A 27,983-nucleotide genomic window follows, 5' to 3' on the forward strand; every position below is an offset into this window, starting at 1 on the left:
AAATTTTCGGACACATTCATTTGTAACTTTTGGCTTGTGTATATATATACAGTGCTCAGCGTAAATGAGTACACCCCCTTTGAAAAGTAACATTTTAAACAATACCGTATCTCAGTGAACACAATTTCCAAAATCTTGACAAGACAAAGTTTAATATAACATCTGTTTAACTTATAACAGGAAAAAGTAAGGTTAATAATATAACTTAGATTACACACTTTTCAGTTTTACTCAAATTAGGGTGGTGCACAAATGAGTACACCCCACAACAAAAACTACTGCATCTAGTACTTTGTATGGCCTCCATGATTTTTAATGACAGCACCAAGTCTTCTAGGCATGGAATGAACAAGTTGGTGACATTTTGCAGCATCAATCTTTTTCCATTCTTCAACAATGACCTCTTTTAGTGACTGGATGCTGGATGGAGAGTGATGCTCAACTTGTCTCTTCAGAATTCCCCCAAAGAAAATAATTTCTTTCCACCACAAAGGTGAAGGCTACAAGAAAATCAGTAAAGCTTTACTTATCAGTCAGAATACTGTAGCAAAAGTGGTACAAAAATTTAAGAAAGATGGAACTGCAACCATCTCACAGAGACGTCCAGGTCGTCCACGGAAGTTAACACCTCGACAGGAGCGTCTTCTGATGAGAAGGGTTGAAGAAAATCGGCATGCAAGGTCACTGCAATTATCTAAAGAAGTAGAAAGTCAAACTGGGGTGATTATTTCCCATGACACAATATGGCGTATACTGCAGAGGAATGGCATGCATGGATGCCATCCACGAAAGAAGCCTCTCCTAAAGCCCAGGCACAAAAAAGCCCGCCTAGAGTTTGCCAGGGCCCATGCTGACAAAGATGAAGACTACTGGGACTCTATACTCTGGAGTGATGAGACCAAGATAAATGTTTTTGGAACTGATGGCTTCAAAACTGTATGGTGTCGCAAAGGTGAGGAATACAAAGAAAAATGCATGATGCCTACAGTGAAACATGGTGGTGACAGTGTCCTTATGTGGGGCTGCATGAGTGCTGCTGGTGTCGGGGAGCTGCATTTCATTGATGGCATCATGAATTCACAGATGTACTAAAAGAGAAGATGCTACCATCACTCCGTGCCCTTGGTCGTCGTGCACTTTTCCAACATGACTAAACACACATCTAAGGCCAGTGTTGGATTTCTGAAGAAGAACAGGGTGAAAGTGATTCAGTGGCCAAGTCTGTCTCCTGATCTGAACCCAATCGAACACCTATGGGGAATTCTGAAGAGACAAGTTGAGCATCACTCTCCATCCAGCATCCAGTCACTAAAAGAGGTCATTGTTGAAGAATGGAAAAAGATTGATGTTGCAAAATGTTGCCAACTTGTTCATTCCATGCCTAGAAGACTTGGTGCTGTCATTAAAAATCATGGAGGCCATACAAAGTACTAGATGTAGTAATTTTTGTTGTGGGGTGTACTCATTTTTGCACCACCCTAATTTGAGTAAAACTGAAAAATGTGCAATCTAAGTTATATTATTAACCTTACTTTTTCCTGTTATAAGTTAAACAGAGGGGCGGCACGGTGGTGTAGTGGTTAGCGCTGTCGCCTCACAGCAAGAAGGTCCTGGGTTCGAGCCCTGGGGCCGGCGAGGGCCTTTCTGTGTAGAGTTTGCATGTTCTCCCCGTGTCCGCGTGGGTTTCCTCCGGGTGCTCCGGTTTCCCCCACAGTCCAAAGACATGCAGGTTAGGTTAACTGGTGACTCTAAATTGACCGTAGGTGTGAATGTGAGTGTGAATGGTTGTCTGTGTCTATGTGTCAGGCCTGTGATGACCTGGCGACTTGTCCAGGGTGTACCCCGCCTTTCGCCCGTAGTCAGCTGGGATAGGCTCCAGCTTGCCTGCGACCCTTTAGAACAGGATAAGAGGCTACAGATAATGGATGAATAGATATACAGTGTATATGTATATGGAAGCAAGTGTTTTACTGGAAAATACAGTACACCACTTGTATTTACAAACTACATCCGGGACATGGATACCTAAAACCATGATGTAAGCCTCAATATGTCACTCGTGAGGAAATCAATGAATTGTTTTGATAAATTTGGGTATTTTTTGTTTGTGAATGTGTCAATATAATACAAATCACATGTTGGCTTGAAAATATGAAATTTATCTTCGTGTTGAAAAATTTGCATTTTTAATATGAAATACATCGCGGCTCTGGGTGACATATTTTCCGATATTTCACTTTGATGACATCACTCCCAGCATTTTCCCGCTGACTCGACATGCGTCGTCAAAATGGTCAACTGGTTCAAAATTTAAATTCTTTTGATTAACTTGCTTCTTTTTTGTGGATGGTTAACATGGTGGAACGAAGATATGAAGTTTATCTTCTTGTGCTGAAAAATATGTTCAGCACTCGAAGGTAAACTTCATATCTTCGTGCAACCGTGTAATATCCCCTCTCTCTCTCTCTCTCTCTCTCTCTCTCTCTCATTTTATATATATGAGAGCGAGAGAGAGACCCATCAGCCATAACATTATGACCACTGACAGGTGAAGTGAATAATACTGATTATCTCATTACAGTGGCACCTGTCAATGGGTGGGATATTTTAGGCAGCAAGAGAACAGTCAGTTCTTGAAGTTGATGTGTTGGAAGCAGGAAAAATGGGCAAGTATAAGGACCAAATTATGATGGCTAGATGATTGGGTCTGAGCATCTGCAAAATGATACATCTTGCGGTGTGTTCCCAGTATGCAGTGGTTAGTACCTACCAAAAGTGCTCCAAGGAAGGACAACTGGTGAACTGGCAACAGGGTCATGGGTGTCAAAGGCTCATTGACTTGCATGGGGCACGAAGGCTAGCCCATATGGTCCAATCCCACAGAAGAGCTACTGTAGCACAAACTGCTGAAAAAGTTAATGCTGACACCTTTCTGTTTTAGCCAGCATTAACTTTTTCAGCAGAAGGACTTTTTCCCAGTCAGTGGAGAGTCATTTTCACCCTCTGCCAGTCTGTAACTTTGTTGTCCCCAATGTCTGTTGCTTGACCTTGTTCTTACGAAATGCCTCCTTTGAAATTCTGAGGATGGAAGCAACCTGACGCTCACTGTATCCCTCTGCCAATAAAGCCAGAACTGAACCCTTCTTTTTCTCGACGCATTGTTTTCGGTGGGGTTTCTTTGTTTTTTTGTAAACAATATTATGGGGAAAATGGCTAGACCAATCTTCATAAAAGTTTCAGGATAGATGGGCATTGGTCTCAAATAGAACCTCCAACATTTTGAGGGTCGTCCAGTCAAGGTCAAGGTTTTTGTGGCTACTGCCTCATATACAGTGTCATCGTGCTATAAGAATATACAGTGTGTTCTGATTGGCTGAGAGCAGCAGAGAATCAGAATCAGAACCATGTTTACTGGCCAAGTATGTTTACACACAAGGTCAAAATCAAGGTCAAGGTAACCCAAAAGGTCCAAATCATTTTTTTGCGATATCTTCCTTCATATTCATCATAAGTGCTACCGGGCGAGGTTTGTTTGCCTGGCAACACTTGTTAAATAAAATTTGGTTCGGGTGATCAGTACCTCATTAAGTAAAATGAGGTGTGGTTGTGCTGAAATTTTAGAATTCCAGCACAAACAGTGGAATGGCTATGGAATGAAACACTGGAATCCATCCATTATCTGTAGCTGCTTATCCTGTCCTACAGGGTCGCAGGCAAGCTGGAGCCTATCCCAGCTGACTATGGGCGAAAGGCGGGGTACACCCTGGACAAGTCACCAGGTCATCACAGGGCTGACACATAGACACAGACAACCATTCACACTCACATTCACACCTACGGTCAATTTAGAGCCACCAATTAGCCTAACCTGCATGTCTTTGGACTGTGGGGGAAACCGGAGCACCCGGAGGAAACCCACGCAGACACGGGGAGAACATGCAAACGCCGCACAGAAAGACCGCTGGGCTTGAACCCAGGACCTTCTTGCTGTGAGGCAACAGTGCTAACCACTACACCACCGTGCTGCCATACATATAAACAAACAAACCATCTGCTCTAACACATGTGAGCCTTCAAAAATCCTTTCCAAATACATAGCATTTGTGAATTCCTGCATCTGTACGGGGTCCGACTGCAATAGAAGCAGAACAAAGTCGAAGACAGACGAAAGGTCAAGGTAATTAGTTTGGAGCTTTTCCGTTTCTCCTTTTGTTCACATCTTTAACATCCCACCACCTGGTTTCCACGGTTACATGGGGAACATAAACACTTCACAAAGGTCAAACTGCTAGCAATAACATATAGGATACAGCATTCTTACACTTTACATTGAACGCTGTAAAGAGAAGTGTGGCCTGAGCAAATGGCACAACGTCAAGCAAAGCAAAATCTATTGTTGACCTGAGCTGAGCCAAATCCTAGAATCAGCAGTGCTAAGAGTGAACAGAAAGTGTCCACAAAGCAAAAGCCATAAGCTCTCCATTGTGGAGCCTTTGTTGGGCAAACATCGCGATACAGCGAGACACACGACGACCTGTATATATTGGGCTGTCCAAATTTTTCACTGTCACACTTTCTTACGTGTGGGTCAGGTTGGACATTCTCCAGAGGAAAAATGTCACAGTATTCTGGAAAGGTAAGCATCCAGGCCAATTAGGAGCATATACATCATCACATGTCATCAGAATACAGTCTCACACAGCATCCTACTGCACTGACTGCTGTGAATCTGGGAATTTGGAGTTGTCTCTATGGTTCCTGAAATGCTCGACACTTTTCTTGTTTGACATCATTATTTTAAAATTGAATATCATCTCAGACAAACCGTCTAACAGCTGATTTCCAATTGTGTTCTGCTGCTAGTTTATAAGGATTTTATTAAGGAGACTAACAAGATTTGAAATGTGAGTTTATGTTTGCTGTGACGAGCCTTTTGGAACTTAGAGTCACGCCTTTGTCAGGTGTGACTGCGGTATAATTGCATTCTGCATATTTGCAGATTCAGCTAACAACCAACAAATAGCAGAAAGTGTCACATTGCCATAAAGCTCGTCTCTTTTCTCTGAGATCTGATCAGATACACTATAAATGATATTTACATTATTTCTGTCCACTCCTGACTGTTCAACCTATCTTTCCTGCTGCTCCTTCCCTTCAGATAGTGTTTTATGAGGGAAGATGCTTCACGGGCAGGAAGCTGGAGGTGTACGGAGACTGCGATAACTTCCAGGACCGTGGCTTCATGAACAGGGTGAACTCCATCCGTGTGGAGAGCGGCGCTTGGATCTGTTACGACCATCCCGACTTTAAGGGCCAACAGTACATCCTGGAGCGCGGAGAGTACCCAGAGTTCCAGCGCTGGAACTCCCACAATGACCACATGGGCTCCTGCAAGCCTGTCAGGATGGTGAGAGCTCCACTGGACTGACTGTCTCACACACACACACAACTATTTTACACAGTACAAATCCTAAGATTAAAGCGATGCTGCACATTCACTAAATTACTCCTTTCACATCATGGAAAGGCCATTTCTGACCTTGACTTGAAATCTTTATTTTAAAATAAACCTAGTTTGTACATTTTCTTGCCCTTTCTTTAAACACATTGTGCCATCATTCAGATGGCATAATGTGTTTAAAGAAGGATGACTATTACTGTATAACACATTGTTTCTGCTCCACAGCATGGAGAGCACTACAGGATCGAGCTGTACGATGGAGGCAATTACTCAGGTCACTGTATGGAGCTGTGTGAAGACTGTCCCTTCCTGCAGAGTTGTGGCTATGGCAGGCCCTGTGTCAACTCCGTCAGGGTGTTCGGAGATGGAGCGTAAGTGCCACTTATAAACACATGCTTTGATAATCTCATCATCTTTTACAGACACTAAAAATGACTGATCTGCAAACTTCTGTATTTGGTTTGTGACATGAAATCTGTAAAGGAAGAAGGTACTCGGCTACTGTAACGTTCTTTAGGCAATCATTTACACAAATGCTCCTGTGTTTTATTCTCTAAATAGCCTGCAATTCATTGCACGCCATTACAGTCTTCCAGCCCGATGCAGAAAATCTCACAAGTAATCAATAAGTAAATAATGGAAGCTAGTGATTTATTCATTGTCTAACCCATCCTAACACTTTAATTACATTCATATTTCTATTCAAAGTCTGATGAATAATTTAATGCAGGCTATAGTGATAACAATAACACTATGAAATGGCACAAATTAAATTATTCAGTAACAAAAAAAATGTGTGAAACAAATCAAAACCATTTTAGGTTTTAAATTCTTAACAATATTCCTGATTAAGCTCCTTGGATCTTATTAACCAGATTCATAAGGAGCTTTTCCTAGGAGACTTTTCCCCAAATAGGCCAAGCTCCTCAATGCTTCTAAATGAAAATGATTTTTGGGGTGAAACAATTAAGTTTTAAGTAAATACATGTTAATTTAGATATACATTCATATACAGGCATTAACTTCCCTATTTAAATATTGGTCATAGAAAAAAATTCCAACTCTCCGACTCCATCAGACAATTAACAGTTATTCCACGAAATCGAGTTGTATATGAGCTGATAGCTGACGAGGTGCATAGCATGTACAAGATTGAGTGGAATAACTGTTTTATTCTATCCACATTCATTGGATTTTGGGAAACGGAGCATTTTTATTTTTTATCAAATTTGATGAATAAAAACTTTCTACAAAACGTCAGACCAAATCATTCCCGCTTAGAATGTAAACAAACTGGCAAAATGACGAGCATTTTGTGAAAAATGCTATAATAATAATAATAATAATAATAATAATAATAATTCTTGAAAAAAAGAAGATATGTTCTTACCATCAAACACTTTTATTACATTTTTTTTTTTTGTATTTTTTGGGATTGTGTTTTCAAGTAATTTTTATTTCGTGCTCGGCTGGTTCAGCAACATGCTTCGCCATTTTGTTTTTCTCTATTCACGGTATATGAGCTGATAGATAGCCTAATAGTAGAGTAGCCAGTCAGAGTGCGTGATTGCTCATATCCAGTGAATGTGGATTTAAAAAAAAAAATACTTTTACTGCACTCTATTTTTTGTTACTGTCTATTCCTGACTCTTTCCATCTGTGAGCTGCTGGAACATATAAATTTCCCCACCGAGGGATGAATAGAGTTTCTTATCTTATAATAATTAAAAATATATACATAATCCAGTGTCCAAACTTGCGACTGTTAGCGTACATACGGAGCAAAACATTCATTTCCTCTACTTATTTTCTGTTTTGTTTTTTTTTTTTACTCGAAAAACAGAAATATTTCTTTAGGTTTCTCTTTTTCCAATTTAAGCTTTAACCAGTAATCATTTTCAGTGATCAGAGATTAATTATTTAGTTTGTTTGAACAAATACTTTAAGGAAATTTATTCTGTTTTATTTATATAGGTAAATGTTCTCTTTTAACTGAGCAATTCTATAATGATGTGTTTTCTATGTGAAGCTGGGTGATGTATGAGGAGCCTAACTTCCGTGGCCGTATGTATATCGTTGAGAGAGGAAACTACTGCAGCCACAACGAGTGGCAGGCCCAGACTCCCAACATCCAGTCCATCCGCAGGATCGTCAACTACTTCTAAACCTCTATCTCTCTGCTCCAGTCCCCTTCTTCAGTCATACCTCTTTCTGCCAGGCCACAGACTGATATGTTTCCCACTCAAATAATGTAAAATAAATTACTGAGTACGACAACAAAAAGACAGTATTTTATTAAATGTGTGTCTGTGTCTCATTATGTTGTATTAAATGAGAATATAAGAGCTTTTCCATACAAATACCACTATTTCATATGATTAAAATAACACTACTTACAGTCATAGCACACTAAATCGACTTTGAGCTCAAACAACGACGACAACAATCTGATTTGGCATTTGCAAATAATCAATAACATATCATTAAATCTGAAATGTGTTCTTTAAATTACTTTAATTACAATATAAATGGTGACGCAAGAGAAATTACAGCTCATTATTTAGTTTCATTCATGAGACTGATGACAAAAATAAATGTAATTAATTGAAAGGAATGAATTGTAAGTTTGAAAAGAACACCACACTTAGAAAATCAAAGCTTGTCAATTTATTGCCCGTTTAACAAAAATGGGACAACGTTGGAGATTTTAAGGAACATTCTAAGATTAAAGATGACTGAAAATGAAAGCATGTATTTTTCAGCATAAAACTCAAATATACTCCATTTGATCAGTGATAAATCCAACTAAAATTGCTAGACATGCAATGCTTCATTCAAAAGTAAGGATCTCTCTTTCAATCTGTATAAACAAACATTATTTCTGGACTTTTTCCTTTCAGCATTCATGTCAAAAATTAACTGTTACTGTAATGTAAAAGAAAAATTAAGTAGAGAGAAAGTCAAAACTCAAACTTGCAAAGTACTTTCCAGACTCAGCGTTCTGGCGCTAATGTTAGCTAACCTTACACACTAAACTGACCTCACACACCTGCAGAAAGCACATCTGAGCAGCTCTTTAGTGGGAGTGTGCAGAGCTCTTCTCCAGATAAGACTTCATTAGAGCAATGAGCTCACTCTCCTCCTCCAGAGTCACGTCCAAGTAATCCTCTTCATGTCTGGGAATGTACTCCAAAACCTCATTCACCAGCTCAGTATCAGAGGCGCTCGACCCGGATGCTGAACACAACAATAGTTTGTTTAATGCACAGTTTTAATGAATTTACTAACTAAACAAATCTGGTCGGTCTAATAAAACAGAACCAATTCAACAAATTTAGACTGTGGCCCTTAGGGCTGGGCAACATGAGGATATACCCAGACATTGTTTCCCCTTTTTCTTCTTCCAGTTTCTGATGCGGGGCGGCACGGTGGTGTAGTGGTTAGCGCTGTCACCTCACAGCAAGAAGGTCCTGGGTTCGAGCCCCGGGGCCGGCGAGGGCCTTTCTGTGCGGAGTTTGCATGTTCTCCCCGTGTCCGCGTGGGTTTCCTCCGGGTGCTCCGGTTTCCCCCACAGTCCAAAGACATGCAGGTTAGGTTAACTGGTGGCTCTAAATTGACCGTAGGTGTGAATGTGAGTGTGAATGGTTGTCTGTGTCTATGTGTCAGCCCTGTGATGACCTGGCGACTTGTCCAGGGTGTACCCCGCCTTTCGCCCGTAGTCAGCTGGGATAGGCTCCAGCTTGCCTGCAACCCTGTAGAACAGGATAAAGCGGCTAGAGATAATGAGATGAGATGAGTTTCTGATGCAGCATGACATTCAGAGGCTGTTTTCTGACATGTACAAAAGGAGGAGTCTATTTCCAAAGTAATGCCCGAATATTTAGCTGATTTCCACCATATGAATGAGTGTCTGACAACATAGAAAGGATGCCTTTTGTAAACGTCAGAAAAGGTAAAACAATGACTGGAGAAACAGTTATTTCCTACAGTTTCTTTACAGTTATTGAGGTAAACAGACATGGGTGTATCTCTGTATGGATCCCTTCCACGTTGTCAGACACTTATAATAACATTACGAGCCTGTCAGTGGCAAAAACAAGCTGTTTACTTTGACGTGCATGATCGCCCAGTAGAATTACATTGTATAGCTGTTTTATGATTGACAGTTATAGTGTTTCAACTCACTACTGGACTGATTTCAATCAATAATTTTTGTCCCAAATAAATATTTGGACACAATAAGATGGGAAAATTGGTTCCAGGTTTAAAAAAAAAAAAAAAAAAATCCCATTTTTCTTCTATTAACATTGTAAAATCTTTAGAGGTTTTCCATGTTAATTAATCTATTTTTGTAGACATTAAAAAAAGTATCTTTAAATTAAGTTTTACACAAGTTATTTTTTTTATTTAATTTAATGCAACACTACTTTTCTGCTGGTCATTTATTAGCAAACCTATATGTTAAATACTGTGTATTGCAGAAATGTCCATGTACAGCATCATAGGATGACTTTTGTCATAAATGCCCAGCTCTAGTGCACCTATACTTTTAGATCCTATTGTGTGAATCAAGCTTTGTCCGGAATTAAATTAATGCTCTCCGAGTAACTTCGTGAAACCTTGGCGATATTATGGCACTAAATGTGTAATCACAGGCCATAAGGTTTGTGCTGTAACATTCAACAAATGATCACAACCATAATTGTGTCCCTGGTGTAAAACAATTCAAAACTGCACTCAAATGACGGAGTAGTTTCATTGTCATTTCAAGTTTTCACATCTTTACCTTTTTAATCTAAATTCACTCATAACAGCAGTCTGAGCGCAATTGTTAAAGCAGTTCATTCATGTTTATCTGTCTACATGATTTTTGTAAAAAGCCTAATGTGTGGTCCCCAGTTCGAGCCTGAGCTTAGGTTACCGACTGTTCCATTTCGTCTGTCCTCCCAGTATATATTTAGGGTTTTTCACTGTTTTCTTCCACTAAATTGCCCCGTGTGTGTATATGTATGCACGGTCTGCCCTGAAATAGATGTGTCCCCCCTTCAGGGTGTATTCCCACCTCGCCCCCAGTGTTCCCGGGATATGCTCCAGACTCACTCCCACCCTGACCGGGATAAAGTGCTTCAAGAAAAGGAATGACTGTTACCCCAAATCTACCAAGACAAATCCCTAGTATATGCAAGTGTACCTGGCCAAGATAATCAATCAATCAATCTGATCTGACCAGTTAATTCATCAGTATTTGCACATTAAACTCTTAGAAATCTGGATTATTCCACTTTTCGGAAACAGGAACACTTTTCCTGAATTCCTCTTTAATGCCTTGCTCCAGTGTTGGTGATTTGGATAAAAACTAAATTTCGAGTGTTAAATGCAGAGAAATGTGTCGATATATTTGGTCCATGATAATTGCACATATGCTACAGGTGTGAGAAAGGAATTAGATTAAAAAAAAAAAAAAGTAGAAACGCAGAACCATGGCCTCACTTTTGTTTATAAACGCCTTGAGACCTCAAGAATGGCACAGGAATAGTTTTAAGCATTAAAAATAAGTCTAATATAGTAATTTTTACAATTAAAGTGATTTATATAGGTAGCGGTCTGAGTGAATGACCTTGACGTCCGTAACGTCACAGCAGGAAGTCTATCGGTCTCATCGCCATTTCCGCTATACTAAAACACAGAACTGACTGCAACTCCGATCCTCCATTTTGAGCTAATTTATCGCCATGCCATGTAGATGTGTTGCTGGCCGGTGCAGCAACATGACAGAAGGTGGATCTGCGTTGCATTCATGGCCCAAGAATGTTCAAACTGCAAAGATTTGGACGCATTTTGCGAGAAGTTCACGGGCACATTGGGCGCCTACAAAGTGGTCTCTCCTCTGCTCTGCACATTTTACTGAAGACTCGTACGAGACCTCTGATCTGTTGAGGAGCGTTGGCTATAAACCCGTATTGAAAGAGGGTGCAGTACCAACAATTAAAGAAAAATAAAACAAGAAAAGGAAAGTATTTATTTTATTTAATTTTTTAAAGTGAGTTCAGTTGCACCAGTCCTCCTGGAGTGAGCCGAGGGTTGTTGGTAAAACCCGGGACGGAACAGGACGGGACATATCGCTTGGGCAGTGACCTCCTCGCGGTTGTTGCTAAAACCGATGACATCCCGTTCCATCCCAGGTTTTAGTAATTGCCTGAGCCAAGCAGTAATGGTGGAATACACAGTATGGAGAGAATGAGTGGAGCAGCCGTCTGATTTCTAAACTGGATATCGCTGCCATCTTGCCCTTACGTGGAAGAAGTGAATGAACGGAGAACCGAATGAACAACTGAAAGTCAGATTGTTTCAAAACAACTGGCCACAAGCTCGGCCTTCACGAAGCAAGAACACAGACGGGTAAGCTCCGACTCTCATTTGGATATAAAACAACAAAAACAACACGTTGTTTAGCTGCATTTAGATTAATACATGTAACTTGTATTGTGTGTTTAAGTTACCGGTATAAGATTATTTAATTTGCTTCAGAATGTGATTGTCTCAGTTCATCTGATTATTTAATTAGCCTTTTACCTTTTATCAGTGAAAATGCATGCATGTACATGTATGTTGCATAAGTTATAACACCTATCCTGTTTTAATGAGAGTCAACCCACGATCAATAAAGTCAAATCAGTCTTAGTTGAGCAAGTCGGTAACGGTGTTTCTTACTTTCACCATAAATTTTTATTTATATGACTTTGGTCTATAGCTGTAAAAGGCCTTGGCCTTAAAACCGGTTACCGCTGTGACGTCACACACTCAGGGCTGGCTGGCTCAGCGGGGCAGCTCGAATGACAATTTTGCGGTCGATTTTAACTCTTAAAAATATATATTTTTTATTCCCATTTATGCAGCATACAACCCCGATTCCAAAAAAGTTGGGACAAAGTACAAATTGTAAATAAAAACGGAATGCAATGATGTGGAAGTTTCAAAATTCCATATTTTATTCAGAATAGAACATAGATGACATATCAAATGTTTAAACTGAGAAAATGTATCATTTAAAGAGAAAAATTTGGTGATTTTAAATTTCATGACAACACCACATCTCAAAAAAGTTGAGACAAGGCCATGTTTACCACTGTGAGACATCCCCTTTTCTCTTTACAACAGTCTGTAAACGTCTGGGGACTGAGGAGACAAGTTGCTCAAGTTTAGGGATAGGAATGTTAACCCATTCTTGTCTAATGTAGGATTCTAGTTGCTCAACTGTCTTAGGTCTTTTTTGTCGTATCTTCCATTTTATGATGCGCCAAATGTTTTCTATGGGTGAAAGATCTGGACTGCAGGCTGGCCAGTTCAGTACCCGGACCCTTCTTCTACGCAGCCATGATGCTGTAATTGATGCAATATGTGGTTTGGCATTGTCATGTTGGAAAATGCAAGGTCTTCCCTGAAAGAGACGTCATCTGGATGGGAGCATATGTTGCTCTAGAACCTGGATATACCTTTCAGCATTGATGGTGTCTTTCCAGATGTGTAAGCTGCCCATGCCACACGCACTAATGCAACCCCATCCCATCAGAGATGCAGGCTTCTGAACTGAGCGCTGATAACAACTCGGGTCGTCCTTCTCCTCTTTAGTCCGAATGACACGGCGTCCCTGATCTCCATAAAGAACTTCAAATTTTGATTCATCTGACCACAGAACAGTTTTCCACTTTGCCACAGTCCATTTTAAATGAGCCTTGGCCCAGAGAAGACGTCTGCGCTTCTGGATCATGTTTAGATACGGCTTCTTCTTTGAACTATAGAGTTTTAGCTGGCAACAGCGGATGGCACAGTGAATTGTGTTCACAGATAATGTTCTCTGGAAATATTCCTGAGCCCATTTTGTGATTTCCAATACAGAAGCATGCCTGTATGTGATGCAGTGCCGTCTAAGGGCCCGAAGATCACGGGCACCCAGTATGGTTTTCCGGCCTTGACCCTTACGCACAGAGATTCTTCCAGATTCTCTGAATCTTTTGATGATATTATGCACTGTAGATGATAATATGTTCAAACTGTTTGCAATTTTACACTGTCGAACTCCTTTCTGATATTGCTCCACTATTTGTCGGCACAGAATTAGGGAGATTGGTGATCCTCTTCCCATCTTTACTTCTGAGAGCCGCTGCCACTCCAAGATGCTCTTTTTATACCCAGTCATGTTAATGACCTATTGCCAATTGACCTAATGAGTTGCAATTTGGTCCTCCAGCTATTCCTTTTTTGTACCTTTAACTTTTCCAGCCTCTTATTGCCCCCGTCCCAACTTTTTTGAGATGTGTTGCTGTCATGAAATTTCAAATGAGCCAATATTTGGCATGAAATTTCAAAATGTCTCACTTTCGACATTTGATATGTTGTCTATGTTCTATTGTGAATACAATATCAGTTTTTGAGATTTGTAAATTATTGCATTCCGTTTTTATTTACAATTTGTACTTTGTCCCAACTTTTTTGGAATCGGGGTTGTACAAGAGTCAAGGATGGAGATACTATCCACTCAGAAATTTATTTAAAAATAAAAGGTTCTGCTTTAAGTATTTTTAACCGCCTGTCAACTTTAAGACATTCAGTGATTTTTAGGCACTTATTACAGTCCATAAACTGATAAACGGTCCTGACCTGTGACATCCTCTGATGAGGTGCTGGCTTCTTCTGACGAGGAGGATGGAGCTGATGGTGAGTGTAGCTCTACAGGAATAACACCCTGATTATTTAGGAGCATCTCAGTGGCCTGAGCTACATCGTCTCCCACCAACCTCAGAGCCGTTTCCACTTCCTCCCTCTGGAAGCCCAGGTAAACAAGCTACACTTGCACAAACACAAACACGCAAGTGAGTGCATAATGAGATATGCATAGTGTCTGCATGGAAACAAATTAACAAAACCTGACAACCAGACAGAGTAGAGACTGACAGCAGACATTAGTCAATGGCCTTTAATCTTTTCTTCATGAGGTACTCTTTACCTGATCCACTTTAGTCTGTCTGTCTGTGTCTGGCTGAGGGATCCCAGAGCTGCTGGCTTCATACAAATCCAGCAGAATCTATGAAGAAAAAGGAGAAAATGAAGAAACAAATTTTCAGTAGAACAGTACAGTAATGTTAATAGAAATACCTTCATCGAAATAAATGCACTAAAGGTAATGGTTTTGCAATGTTAATGTTAAGGATATAATACGCATCACACCCTGTAGGCTTCATCCACATCTCCTTTGGTTTTATGGAGGGCCTGGGCTGCTGCTTTCTTGCTGTAGCCAAGCTCGACAAGGGTGTTGATGTCTTCCAGACGCTTCCTTCTCGAATTTCTCTCCTTCTGCTTTATCTTATTCCGCTCCTACGAGCACACCATAATTAAGTGTTAATTTGCAGATAGCTTCCTTAACTATACTGTGTACAGAACAGTAACGGCTGGTTCATCATTCAATCCGTGTTATAGCACCATGAAAGCCAACTTTTAGCAGACAAAAGTATTTTTATTTTGTTTATAAAGCAATATTATCATGAGAAGTGCATTTATTAAATATTTTGGCAAAACGCATGAAAAGTTAAGCTAACATACAGTAGGTGGTTCAAATGAATAATCCAGACAATGAACAGTGGTTTCAGACAGAGGTATGTTATGACCGCAATCCCATTAAATGATTCTTAGGTGCCTCGTGATTTTGGAAGAGAGGTTGGTGCACTATGACACAATCTGACCTTTACACAGGCATATGTATTAAACATCTCATCTCATTATCTCTAGCCGCTTTATCCTGTTCTACAGGGTCGCAGACAAGCTGGAGCCTATCCCAGCTGACTACGGGCGAAAGGCGGGGTACACCCTGGACAAGTCGCCAGGTCATCACAGGGCTGACACATAGACACAGACAACCATTCACACTCACATTCACACCTACAGTCAATTTAGAGTCACCAGTTAACCTAACCTGCATGTCTTTGGACTGTGGGGGAAACTGGAGCACCCGGAGGAAACCCACGCGGACACGGGGAGAACATGCAAACTCCGCACAGAAAGGCCCTCGCCGGCCACGGGGCTCGAACCCAGACCTTCTTGCTGCGAGGCAACAGCGCTAACCACTACACCACTGTGCCGCCGCATTAAACATTTTTTATTTAAAAAAAAAAAAATTGAGATATACTGAGTAATTTTCATGATAAATGAAAAATGATAATGTTTTAAAAATAGCAAATAATTATACTAAATAAAAAAAAAAACTATGTAAGCTATAGATTTTTTTTAATGGGAAGCTTTAAGATGCATAAAAATATATAATAATTTTATAGTGGCTCCCTAAAATGAAATCCAAGGTTGAACTGAGTTCTTAACTGCCTGGAGTTTCTCCACTGCTGATGGGGGAGTGAATACAATGGACAATCGTGTGTGTGTGTGTGTGTGTGTTGTCTCGGACCTCTGTCCTGTAAGTGATGTGCGTCACAGCTGCCTCCAAGTTGCCTCTGCAGGCTCTCAGGCCCAGGCGAGCATCCTGCTCTGTGAAGCCCATACTCAGCAGCTCGGTCATCTTCTCTGGGTCCAGACACAGTTGACTGTAAAGCTCCTCAGCCTACCAGAATGAGGCAAGAGAAACTAATGATCAGCACAGCTTCTACAAAATAAACGATTAGCCCGCATGTTAGCACAGCCGATGGTGTCTGAACTGAAAAAAAACACCTGCTTGAGTTTCTTCACAGCTTGATTCCCGTTGCCTTCCAGGTACGCCAGCAGACTCTGAAGGATATACAGCCTGAGAAACAGAACCTCCTCTCCACCTGTATTCCCCTGACAAGCAAAAAGATCCAACAAGCAGGAATTATTACCAGATGATATGATGAAAGAAGTCAAGTTCGTTTTAGGTAAAAGGCCATATTATACTTCATCCAATGTCAAGTGGGCAGGACGAAAAAAAAAATCAGTTTAGTGATCAAAAACATTAACTCCTTTTAAATGTGTTTATCAGTATTTATTCTATCCACATTCACTGGATAGGAGCAATCATGCGCTCTGATTGGCTACTCTACTAATAGGCTATCAGCTCATATACCGTGAGTAAAGAAAAACAAAATGGCGGAGCGTGTTGCTGAACCAACCAAGGACAAGATAAAAACTCTACTCAAAAACAAAATCCCCCAAAAAAGCAACAAAATGTGGAATGAAAGTATTTGATGGTAAGACAATGTTTTATTTTTCAAGAATTATTATTATTATTATTATTATAGCATTTTTCAAAAATTGCTACTGTCATTTCGCCGGTTTGTTGACATTCTTCATCTTTAAGCATTAAAGGTAGACTGCCTTTCAAATTTTTTGAGTTTAGGTCATAAAAAGAATTTTCCCTGACATCCAGTTATTACTATTTTTTTTAAATAGAACAATTAATGAATGTAGGCCTACGTAGCCCTAAATTCTCCGCTATTTTTTCCTGCTTCACCATGATGCGATACAAGATACTACGTCATGCATCATGTGGTGGGCTTTCCCTGTTCACGCAAGGCATTGTGGGATACAAATTTGAAACAGGAGAGAAGAATGGAGGATGTGAGTGTATGAATGAAACGTGAAAGACCGACTACAGTAACAAAAAGCGAGAAGAAAAGACGTTATGTTGCAAAGGAAAGGAAACGCAGGACCAAACTAATAAATATCGGCGGTCAGCGAGTACCTCGGTGTGATCAGCTGTTTGTTTAGCGACAGAATGATGGAACTGTCAGTGCACGGTCAAGGTAAACCTGTAGATGGCAGTAATGCAACACTGGATGCCAGCTGCCGTAAAACCCAAAAGATGAAGAAGTAAACCTGCGCATGCGCACACGGACTTCCTCTGTCTGATTGACTGCGTGAAGTGAGCAATTTCATGCATGTTACTTGGGAATCCTCTCAAATTAAATAACTTCCCAGCCACAGAATGGCCTGTTCTTTGTTTTTTTATTTTGATATTAGATAAACAAACACATCACAATGACCATATTTCAGAGGGAACTAAATTTCACAGATTTTATGAAATCGAAAGGCTGTCTACTTTTAAAATTTGTTGAATTTTTTTAGACTGGTTCAAAAGCTTTTTCTCAAAATCCCATGAATGTGGATACAATAAAACAGTTATTCCACTCAATCTTGTTGTACATGGCTTATCACCAGCTCAGGGCTACGCACCTCGTCGGCTCTCAGCTCACGTACGACTCGATTTCGTGGAATAATCATTAATTATCTGAAAGTTACATTCTGAATGGATTGAATATATCACATCCAAAACACATGAAACGACTGCAATTCACTTACAATTTTTTTTTCTCAATATTATAGTTTTATTATGTGTATACACACAATGGCTTAAAAGAATATTCACCCCCAACTGGAATTATATGCTGTATCATGAACCTTCACAAAATAGCCCATAATCTTGAAGGGGGTGGAAATCATTTGGATGCAAATGAAGTACGACAAGCTGTGATTGCATAACTATTTACCTGTTACAGAAATCCTTTCTTTTAGAAAGAGACATGGTTACAGCATCACATTTTCAGCTTAAATGACATTTTATTGCTCCATTATGCTCCCTAGTGGAATAACAGAACTCTTTCAATTCAATGGGCCAATTTAGAACATTTACTGTGTTGTGGGCCATATGTTTGTCATCCCTGGATGTGTTCCTAGAATCCTAGATGTTCAAATACTTTTGCCACTCATAAATATGTAATATTGGCTAATTTACCTCAATAAATAAATGACAAAGTATAATATTTTTGTCTTGTTTGTTTAATTGGGTTCTCTTTATCTACTTTTAGGACTTGTGTGAAAATCTGATGATGTTTTAGGTCATATTTATATGCAGAAGCATAGAAAATTTTAAAGGGTTCACAAACTTTCAAGCACCACTGTTTGTGTTAACAGTATAGTCAATGCATCTTCAAGCAGACACACAAACACCTTAATTTACACTTGATGGTGCATAGCATCCACAAAACCTCAATGTGAGTACCCAGAGGTTACTTTTTACTGTACGGCTTCAGCGTGCCAGTTGTCATTATGAACTTGCCTTATACAGTATATGCAGTGTTCTATAGCATATAGCAGTTGTTTTAACGTTCCACCCACAGAACAGGTTGGCATTATTTATCGGCTTACTTGTTTTTAGTTATTGATGTTTGTTTACTTGGATTGAACCCATTCAATTCAAGTGACCAATTCAATAGATTAATAACTATTGCAACAAAATACCAACATCTAAAATGCTGGTTAAAGTGCCATTCCACCATTGGATGTATTCTTTGGCATAAAATACAATATATTTTGACAACATATATAAATGGTATCACTAGATAGAGAAATCTTTTAGCTTCAAAATGATATATCCAACATAATTTTTTGACAACGACAAGTATATTAATTTTGCGACCAAAGTCACCTACCCTTTTAATTTCCGCGCGTGATGTCATCGGCAGGTTCCCCTTCTTGTGTACCACGTGACGTGGCACATGTTATCAGCAATGGCGGCTAGAACGCGATAAAAATAATACCAATAAATCTAGCTAATACCAATAAATCTAGCTAACTGAAAGATTAACTCAAAATTTTCCGCAATTTTTTTGGCCCCCATATACGAGGAGAAATGACTCTCTCACTTTGGGGGTTTCCTGGTCTAAAAATAGACCGACACGTGGTACACAAGAAGGGGAACCTGCCGATGACATCACGTTTCACTACCGCGCGGAAATTAAAAGGGTAGGTGACTTTGGTCGCAAAATTAATATACTTGTCGTTGTCAAAAAATTATGTTTGATATATCATTTTGAAGCTAAAAGATTTCTCTGTCTAGTCATGTTGTCATAAAATAAATTGTATTTTATGCCAAAGAATACATCCAATGGTGGAATGGCACTTTAAGGTATGGTGGGATTTCCACCAGTGTAACGAAATTAAGATGTCCCAGATCCCCTGGCTATTTTATATGTTCTAGTGGGGTCCCCAGACAGGCAAATGAGTCAGTTTAAAGGGATAGTTCGGGATTTTTGACATGAATCTGTATGGCATCCCCATCAATAGTGTCGTGCAAACACACTGACTTACCCCTGACAGCATCCTGTGAGTCCAGTTCTTGTCCAGTTTTGGTCCAGACGAAAGTAGTCCGGCAAGTTTGTTGGGGTCACGAAAGTAAAACGTTTTTCGTCTCAAAACAGTATGTGTTCAAAAGAGTGATATATTTGCATCACAAAACTGTTGTCAAATAAAAAGTCAGACCTCGAAATCGCTTGGCACTATTTTCTCTCCCTTCTTATCACTGCGCGCTGCCGCCAGGTGACAGCGAAACGCAGACCCACTAAGCTGGTGGGAGACCAAGGCTGCACTCTATCCACGGCTTACACACGTGATGGCACGGAGGATGTGTATAGTGGCAGCATCTGTCCCCCCAGAGAGGATCTTTTCAAAAGCAGGACAGATTATAACTGAGAGGAGAAATAGAATCAGAATTAACTAGTTAATTGCAGCAATTAAAGGAATAGGTAGGAAAAGGAAGGCGCAAAGACACCGCGCAGCGCCTGAAAACGGGTTTTCAGGCGCTGCGCGGTGTCTTTGCGCCTGCAGCGGTGCTTTGCCTGTGCTGTGGCTGAAAATAGTTCCAGATATAAATTGGTCTAGTAAATCCCTTCGTGTTAATTTGCACTGATATGTGTACTCGATGTGAATGTACAAGTCTCATCTCATCTCATCTTATTATCTCTAGCCGCTTTATCCTTCTACAGGGTCGCAGGCAAGCTGGAGCCTATCCCAGCTGACTACGGGCGAAAGGCGGGGTACACCCTGGACAAGTCGCCAGGTCATCACAGGGATAACACATAGACACAGACAACCATTCACACCTACGGTCAATTTAGAGTCACCAGTTAACCTAACCTGCATGTCTTTGGACTGTGGGGGAAACCGGAGCACCCGGAGGAAACCCACGCGGACACGGGGAGAACATGCAAACTCCACACAGAAAGGCCCGCGCCGGCCCCGGGGCTCGAACCTGGACCTTCTTGCTGTGAGGCGACAGCGCTAACCACTACACCACCGTGCCGCCTGAATGTACAAGTCATGAGAAATAATTATAAAAAATCTTCCAAAAGAGCCGGCTCCTTATAGTAAGAAGAGCCAAAAGAGCCGAAATTCCCATCACTAGTAAACAATGAATGAAACAGCCGTGGCTGTCACCTGGCGGCAGCGCGCAGCGATAAGAAGGGAGAGAAAATAGTGCCAAGCGATTTCGAGGTCTGACTTTTTATTTGACAACGGTTTTGTGATGCAAATATATCACTCTTTTGAACACATACTGTTTTGAGACGAAAAACCTTTTACTTTCGTGACCCCAACAAACTTGCCGGACTACTTTCGTCTGGACCAAAACTGGACAAGAACTGGACTCACAGGATGCTGTCAGGGGTAAGTCAGTGTGTTTGCACGACACTATTGATGGGGATGCCATACAGATTCATGTCAAAAATCCCGAACTATCCCTTTAACAACTGCCTTTAGACATCCATTATAAGAGAGTCTTTTTTTTTTCCAGATAATTTGCAAAAATTTCTAAAATCTTTGTCATTATGGATTATTGTGTGTAGATTCATGGCAAAAAAAATTAACCCATTCTACATATCTATAATAAAACAAAAGTGTGATAAGGGGATTGAATGCTTAATTCCAGATAGCACATCTACCGTATTTTCTGGACTATAGAGCGCACCTGTATATAAGCCGCATCCGCTCTATTTAAAAAAAAAAATTTTTAAAAAGATATACAAGCCGCACCGGGCTATAAGCCGCAGATATCTATGTTGAAAAATTAGATATTTACTGCATGTACAGAACGATTTTGTACTGTAAATGTACATGTATGTACCTGAACAGATTCTTTCCGAACAGTGCCTTTTAACACGGCAGCAACTTTGCTGATTAAAACGGAACAGAACCAAGAGAAAATAACCGGTATTTATTTACCTTCATTTCTCCTGTGTTTGAAACCACAAGTCACTTTAATCATCTTCGCTGGATTTGAAAATAATTACCAGTTAGTAATTTGTCATGCGTGTTTTATCTGCTAAAGATCTGCTAATTCTTCTTTGCATTGATTTTTCATCTATCTTATTTTTGATTCTACTTCCGGTTAGAGCGCCCCTAGCGCTCTCTCTCTTTTTTTTTTAAGTCACCCAGGTTAGTTGTAGAATAGGCTCTTGAACCATACCCCAGTCCAGCAGGTGGCGGTAATGCACCTCATACGTTAAGTTGCCAACCGCCATAAAAATCCAAGAAGAAGAAGAGCGCCCCTAGCGGTGGAAGAAAAATCCACAGAATAGCCGCACCTTTGTATAAGCCGCATGGTTCAAAACCTAGGAAAAAAGTAGCGGCTTATAGTCCAGAAAATACGGTACGTCAGCCAAACGTTGGCTGCGCTGATGGTCCAGTGGGCCTTCGTTGGGTCGACGTCAGCAAGCCAATGGGGGGGGGGGGGGGAATGAGATCTCGTTATTCTCATGTGTCCTGCCACCCGTGAGCCGCTGGTGGTCCAATAACGGACCACCAGATGTGTTTGCCGCTCACTGTCGCCGCTGGATTCTGAAAATATTCCGGAGATTCTGAAAATAAAAAGTTACAATACTACCCTGCTGTTGTTCTAATTGAATAATCTTTAGAATAAAAAAATATGAGAACAGTTAAAGTGAATATCTACATCCTCCCCCCCCCCATCGGCTTGCCGACGTCAGCCCGATGAAGGCCCGCTGGTCATACCGCTGATGGACCATCGGCGTAGTTGTGCTATCTGGGGTGAACCCCCTGTATGCTACAGAAACTGTGATTAGAGCTTAGTCTGAAAAGCAAGATCAGGTGTAGGCCTTCAATCAAAGCAGCACTGCAATTTACTAAAACCAGAAAGCGCTTTCCAATGTTGCGAAGTTCCTGATGCACTGTAAGGAGGATTAAAGGTTTAAAAAAAAAAAAAAAAAAAACACCTTAATTTTCTCCAGTCTCTGCTGATTTTCTCCATAGCATTTGAGGAAGCAATTCTCAGCTTTCTGCAGTCTCTGTTTGCAGTCATTAAGACAGGACAGTGCCTCCAGAGCACGGTAACACCACACAATGTCCAGCTGCAGCACTGCGAAGTTATCCACCGTTTTCAACAGCACAGAACCGCATTTACTAGAATAAAAACAAATCACTGCTATACAAAAACAGGATCTATTTGTCAAACATAACACCAATACTAGCTGGCTTTATTTCACTGTAAGGCAGCTGTAGTAAGCAGTACCTGAACTGCTCGTCTGCTAAAAGCAGGTGACAGAGAGCTTCATCATATTCCTTCTTCTTCATTAAGGCTCTGCCTTTCTCATGGAAACCCATGGCTAGGACGAGTGCCTAAAACACCCCAGAGTAATCCACAGTCAAAGAGGATTAGGGCACATTGTGAAACAACATGCACGTTTCACTACAGTATAGGGGTCCATGAAGTCCTAACTGAAGTTACTGAACCTGGGTAAATTACAGCACTGTTTAAACAGTTTGCAGGCAGGACTTTACAATCTTTTCTTGTCAGTAAGAGTATTGCCAAATGTATTTTTGTAAGGCCCCATAAAGAACATAGCACAGCTGGGACTCAGTCACCTTTTTCTCACGGACCGGGATGTGGATGGGGTTGCCTTTCTGATCTGCAATCTCCAGAAATGGGGTGGTTGCTGGATCCTCACTACCATCTGAAAAGTGCCAAGAAGCCATGCAGGTTAATGGACTGTACAGAAGTAAAACCCTCCTATAAGACTTAGTCAGAAAGAATGTCCAGTGCTGCAGACATTTTAAAGTATACTTTGATGCAATGCAGCCATAATATATGCTTTATTTATTATTATCAGATTTTAAAAGGGGGGAAAAAAATCCACTGACTCCTTGATGAATAGACAAATTTAAATATTAGGACTTTATGCAAAACTGTACCATCATACAAATTGATTTGAATATTTACAGGTTATATTCCTGAACTTTCAACGCACAAGACCGAAAAGCAATTACACTAAAGGTAAATTTGACATTCTGTACAACAGCACTTTTTCTACTTTTATTAAAATTGCAATTACATTCAAGGTGACATTATTTATACCAGTTTTTTTTTTATTTTTATTGAAATTTAGACTGGAGAATAAACAACATCTTATAAGAAACCTAAGTTTTTCTGTCTTCAATATGAATAATTTCAATTCAATTCAATTGACCAAGCTCATAACTCTAATCTAGGGATGCACCGACTGTGAAATTCTAGGCCGATACCGATTTTTAAAATAAGAATTTGGCTAATAACCAATATCTACCGATACCAATTGTTTGGGTATTTTTTTTTTTGGTCATGTGTTTATGTTTTGTTGTGATTTATTCCACAGGGAAACAAAAAAAAAAATCATTCTAAAAAAAATAAGTGAATTGTTTTAAAGCGATTCAGCCCATCATTACACTATCTTAGAATGAGCACATACTCAGTTGTACAAATTCATGAAAATAAGATATAATAACCTTTTTTAACAAGAAATTCTTTCGAAAACTGCTTCAAAATCTCTTTAGCCAGTTATACAATTGGCTACTTAATAAAAAAAAAAAATTCTGTACTTCCATAGCCCAACAAAAACATCCTTTTGGTGAAACATGAATTAAATATAAATGTAAACGTGACTAGGAAAGAAAAATAAAATATAATTTAAAAATAGGCGGCACGGTGGTGTAGTGGTTAGCGCTGTCGCCTCACAGCAAGAAGGTCCGGGTTCGAGCCCCGTGGCCGGCGAGGGCCTTTCTGTGCAGAGTTTGCATGTTCTCCCCGTGTCCGCGTGGGTTTCCTCCGGGTGCTCCGGTTTCCCCCACAGTCCAAAGACATGCAGGTTAGGTTAACTGGTGACTCTAAATTGACCGTAGGTGTGAACGTGAGTGTGAATGGTTGTCTGTGTCTATTGCCGCTTTTCCACTACAAACGCGGCTGAGTTGGGCTGAGCCGTGCCGTGCTGAGTCGAGCTGAGCGGGGCTGTTGGAGTTGCATTTCGACTACAACCGCGCTGAACCGTGCTGGCTGGAAGTGGGTGGACACATTGGGTGGAGTTAGCGAAAGTGGGTGGACGTCACGTGATGTCGTTAAGCAGCGCAAACAGTGACATCAGTGATCTTTTAAGCGGTAGTCTCACGACCCGAATAGTAAACAATAAACATGGAGGACATGGAGTCGTTAGTGTTGCTGGTCTTGGTGCTGTGGCTTGTTGTCACCGACAACGCGGACAGATACTGGCAAGAGCGTATAGATGAGGCGAGGCGCATAAGGCTTCAGAAATTCTCGCAATTCGTAATTCTTCTCCTTCCGGGTTTGCGGTGTTTACAGATCCCAGCGCGCTCGCAGGGCGTGTGTGGGCATGTGAGGACACTCCTCCTCACCAATCAGTGCACAGGGGAGTGTCTGCTCACGCCCCTAGCCTCACTTGGCTCGCTTCAGCCCCACTCCAAAACGGTGCGAGTTTTAGGGGCTAAGCAGGGCTGAAGCGAGCTGAGTCGTGCTGGTTTTTGGTAGTCGAAACGTGAGCCGTGTCGGGCTGAAGTGAGCTGAAGCGAGCTGAAAAAGGGTAGTGGAAAAGGGCCATATGTGTCAGCCCTGTGATGACCTGGCGACTTGTCCAGGGTGTACCCCGCCTTTCACCCGTAGTCAGCTGGGATAGGCTCCAGCTTGCCTGCGACCCTGTAGAAGGATAAAGCGGCTACAGATAATGAGATGAGATGAGAGATAATTTAAAAATAGCAAAGTCAAATAAAATACCGCTCTTGTACATTGTGTTTTTCTTACAGAATGCAAATGTTCTTGTGTCTATTGAGCGCAAACAAAGTAGGCTGGAACATGGGGCTGAACATGGGCCTCTTTACAAAAACAAAAGTTGTCCTCTTGGGAAAAACTGTCCCATAATTAAAAAAGGAAAGAAAACTCACCATTATCTCATAGTCCATTTCTTAGTGAGATGCACATTTTTCTTTACAAAGATAAACATCTCTGCCTTGTTGCAACTCGGTCCATTTCTCTTCTCATCCGAGATGTGAGACGCAGAGCTGCACAGCCGCTCACTGTCCCGTACTGGTGCATGGAGCACTCGGGTATTTGCGTGCCATTTGTGCCAGTGCTGGAAAACACAGGTGACTGCTTCTCCATCAGGCCTCTAAATCCCATGTCCTCCACTACGGAGAAAGGCTGGTCATCTAATGCGATGAATTCCATCAATTTTTTCGTAATCTCTATAGCTTTGGCGCAGTCCGGGGAAAATTTTTTCCCTCTCTCAAAGGCTGTACTAATCAAGGACTGAGTCCTGCTAGCGGCGCTTTGTTCCCTTTTCCTGTCCAGTTCATCTCTCTGTTTTTTTAATCTGTTTTCAGATAATTGTTGTATTCTCCCTCGTCTGTTTTTCAGATGGCTGATGCGATTTAATGTGCTAAAATTCTTAGATGTAGCACCTCCTCTTGAAATGTCACTCAAACGTCTTACAAACTGCATATCGCGGATTTGTCTCCGAGACGGTGAAATACTCCCACACGGTCGACATTTTTCGCTCACTTTGAAAACAAGCCACAGGTGCGCTCGGCCCTTTTTGCCATGTGTAGCCAGTTCTACCTGTGTATGTTGCTACTGTTGAGCTTTGTAGTTTTATTTTATTTTCTTTTTTTTGTGTGTTTGTGTAGTTTGATGTTTGTTTTTTTGTTTGAGTGTTTTTGTCTGCCGGTTGTGGTGTAGCTCCAAACCCAGTTTTGGGCGTCGGTTCCCTCCAGGCCTTGGTTCACCATGGGTGATGCCTGTGCTCCTAGTTATGGACTGCTGTGAGCTCGTTGCTCATTTTAACATTGTGGTTGTCCAGCGCTCTGTGCAGCGGTGCTTTAGTGCTTGGCGTGATGTTCTGAGCGATGTTGCTTGGTGGCGTCGCAGCAGCTGTACAGGCAGTTTGGGACATACCAGTGCTCGGCGTGGCGGTGCGTCTATGCTCGCTTTGTGGATCCATGGCGTGGTGTTCCAGGTGGTGTTGCCTGGTGCCATCGTGGCGGCTGTGCTGGAGGTGTGGGACTTGTTTTCGTGTACCTTTTGGTGGGACTGTGGCTGCTACACCATTGGAATGACATCTTGACCGTTACTTGGTGGACTTTTTCCCCCCCCCCATAGGGGAAAGGCGCTATATAAATTTAATTTATTATTATTATTATTAAACTGTCTAAGTCTGAATGCAAATAACCAGAACATCGGCAAATTCAATCTTATTTACCAATAGGCCAATGGTAGTCAATAAGGGGAATGTCGGCCAATACCGATATATCGGTGCATCCCTACTATGATCATATAATATTTATAACATCTACATATTTCACCACATTAATATTAATATAGCTGCAGACTCCACATGACTCATGTAATGCAAATGCACACATGGAGGCTGTACAATGTTGAAAGAATGTTGCATGGATGTGTCAGACCAAGTGCTCATGGTCTCACCTCTTTCTGAGAGGATCTGGAAACCTTTTTGAGTTCTTTGCAAACTTTCATCGTGAGACCGCTTCTTATCCTCTGCCTCCATCATTGCTTTCTTCCCTTCTGGTTCACTTGCCCTCAGTACCATGATTTTACTGTTGTTCTTTACATTCTGTTCATCGAGTCGTTTATCTGTAAGACGCAGGGTTCAGCATGGTGAAAATATAATAATATTTTTCAATATTCCCCAATTCTCACACATCAAGGTGCACATATTTATGTGGTAAGTGAAACACACACCTGGAGACAGAGTTTTTCCATTCAAAATCAACTTTATATATTTGAGTTCAAATTCCTCTTTGATCCTAAAAGATGAAAATAAATAAATAAATAAATAAATAAATAGGACATCAGGACACACAAATGTTGATGATTATTGCAATTAGATATGATGGAGCTGCTTTATGAAAAGTTATGCTTACTTATTCATCAGATCCTGAGTGGTAATATCCAGTTTTGTTTCGAAGTAGTGTTTCCTTTTATTACCCTATACAGTGACAAACAGGATATATTTTAACATCTGGGATGATATTTCAAGTACAACACACACTTTATAATGTTAATAGCTTTCCAATAACCTTTGGTAAAAGGAGCTCCAGGGTTGCAACATTTGTTTCCCTGTAGGTTTTGTTTCCTTTCCCTTTTTTGACAGCACGTGACCTTATGTCTTCCAGAGCAATCTCCACTTTAGGCTGGGAGAATCCCACCACTTGGGAATATCTAACAGCAAGCTCCTAAAAACATATTAGGTATAAGAGTGAGATGGTCCAGTCCCACAGTGTAACATCATGAAGAACTCACTCGTACAGCACTCCCAAGTAATGATTTATTCAAGGAAAAAAATAATAAATAGAAAAAATATGGCACAGTTGAAAATACATACACTTAGTGGTTAGGATTAAAGTACACTGACTTTGTGTCTACACCTATTGGCTC

General features: G+C 40.7%; 2 protein-coding genes across 2 annotated transcripts in view; one reads left to right on the forward strand and one right to left on the reverse strand.

The window, feature by feature from the left end:
• Positions 1-4,615: 4,615 nt before the first annotated feature.
• On the forward strand, positions 4,616-7,701 carry crygn2 (crystallin, gamma N2). Its single transcript, XM_060922421.1, has 4 exons — positions 4,616-4,636; positions 5,159-5,407; positions 5,687-5,832; positions 7,491-7,701. The coding sequence occupies exons 1-4, from the start codon at positions 4,616-4,618 to the stop codon at positions 7,624-7,626; spliced, it is 552 nt and encodes a 183-aa protein (XP_060778404.1). The 3' UTR covers positions 7,627-7,701.
• A 29-nt stretch (positions 7,702-7,730) lies between these two features.
• Positions 7,731-27,983, reverse strand: part of nub1 (negative regulator of ubiquitin-like proteins 1) — a 30,685-nt gene continuing 10,432 nt past the window's right edge. Inside the window, exons 2-14 of the mRNA XM_060922419.1 lie at positions 27,626-27,781; positions 27,470-27,534; positions 27,288-27,352; positions 27,012-27,179; positions 23,132-23,220; positions 22,779-22,885; positions 22,483-22,669; positions 16,172-16,279; positions 15,912-16,064; positions 14,687-14,833; positions 14,466-14,543; positions 14,120-14,303; positions 7,731-8,698 (exon numbers count right to left, since the gene is read on the reverse strand). Coding sequence (XP_060778402.1) covers positions 8,538-8,698; positions 14,120-14,303; positions 14,466-14,543; positions 14,687-14,833; positions 15,912-16,064; positions 16,172-16,279; positions 22,483-22,669; positions 22,779-22,885; positions 23,132-23,220; positions 27,012-27,179; positions 27,288-27,352; positions 27,470-27,534; positions 27,626-27,781 — 1,668 coding nt within the window. The 3' untranslated portion in view covers positions 7,731-8,537. The remainder of the gene's footprint in view (positions 8,699-14,119; positions 14,304-14,465; positions 14,544-14,686; positions 14,834-15,911; positions 16,065-16,171; positions 16,280-22,482; positions 22,670-22,778; positions 22,886-23,131; positions 23,221-27,011; positions 27,180-27,287; positions 27,353-27,469; positions 27,535-27,625; positions 27,782-27,983) is intronic.

The sequence above is a fragment of the Neoarius graeffei genome, chromosome 5 (assembly GCF_027579695.1).
Source record: "Neoarius graeffei isolate fNeoGra1 chromosome 5, fNeoGra1.pri, whole genome shotgun sequence".
Taxonomy (NCBI): Eukaryota; Metazoa; Chordata; class Actinopteri; order Siluriformes; family Ariidae; genus Neoarius; species Neoarius graeffei.

Coding starts and splice junctions, on each gene's coding strand:
- crygn2 (XM_060922421.1), top strand. CDS start 4,616: ATGTCACAGTATTCTGGAAAG. Junction 4,637..5,158: donor TGTCACAGTATTCTGGAAAG/GTAAGCATCCAG, acceptor CCTTCCCTTCAG/ATAGTGTTTTATGAGGGAAG. Junction 5,833..7,490: donor AGGGTGTTCGGAGATGGAGC/GTAAGTGCCACT, acceptor TTCTATGTGAAG/CTGGGTGATGTATGAGGAGC.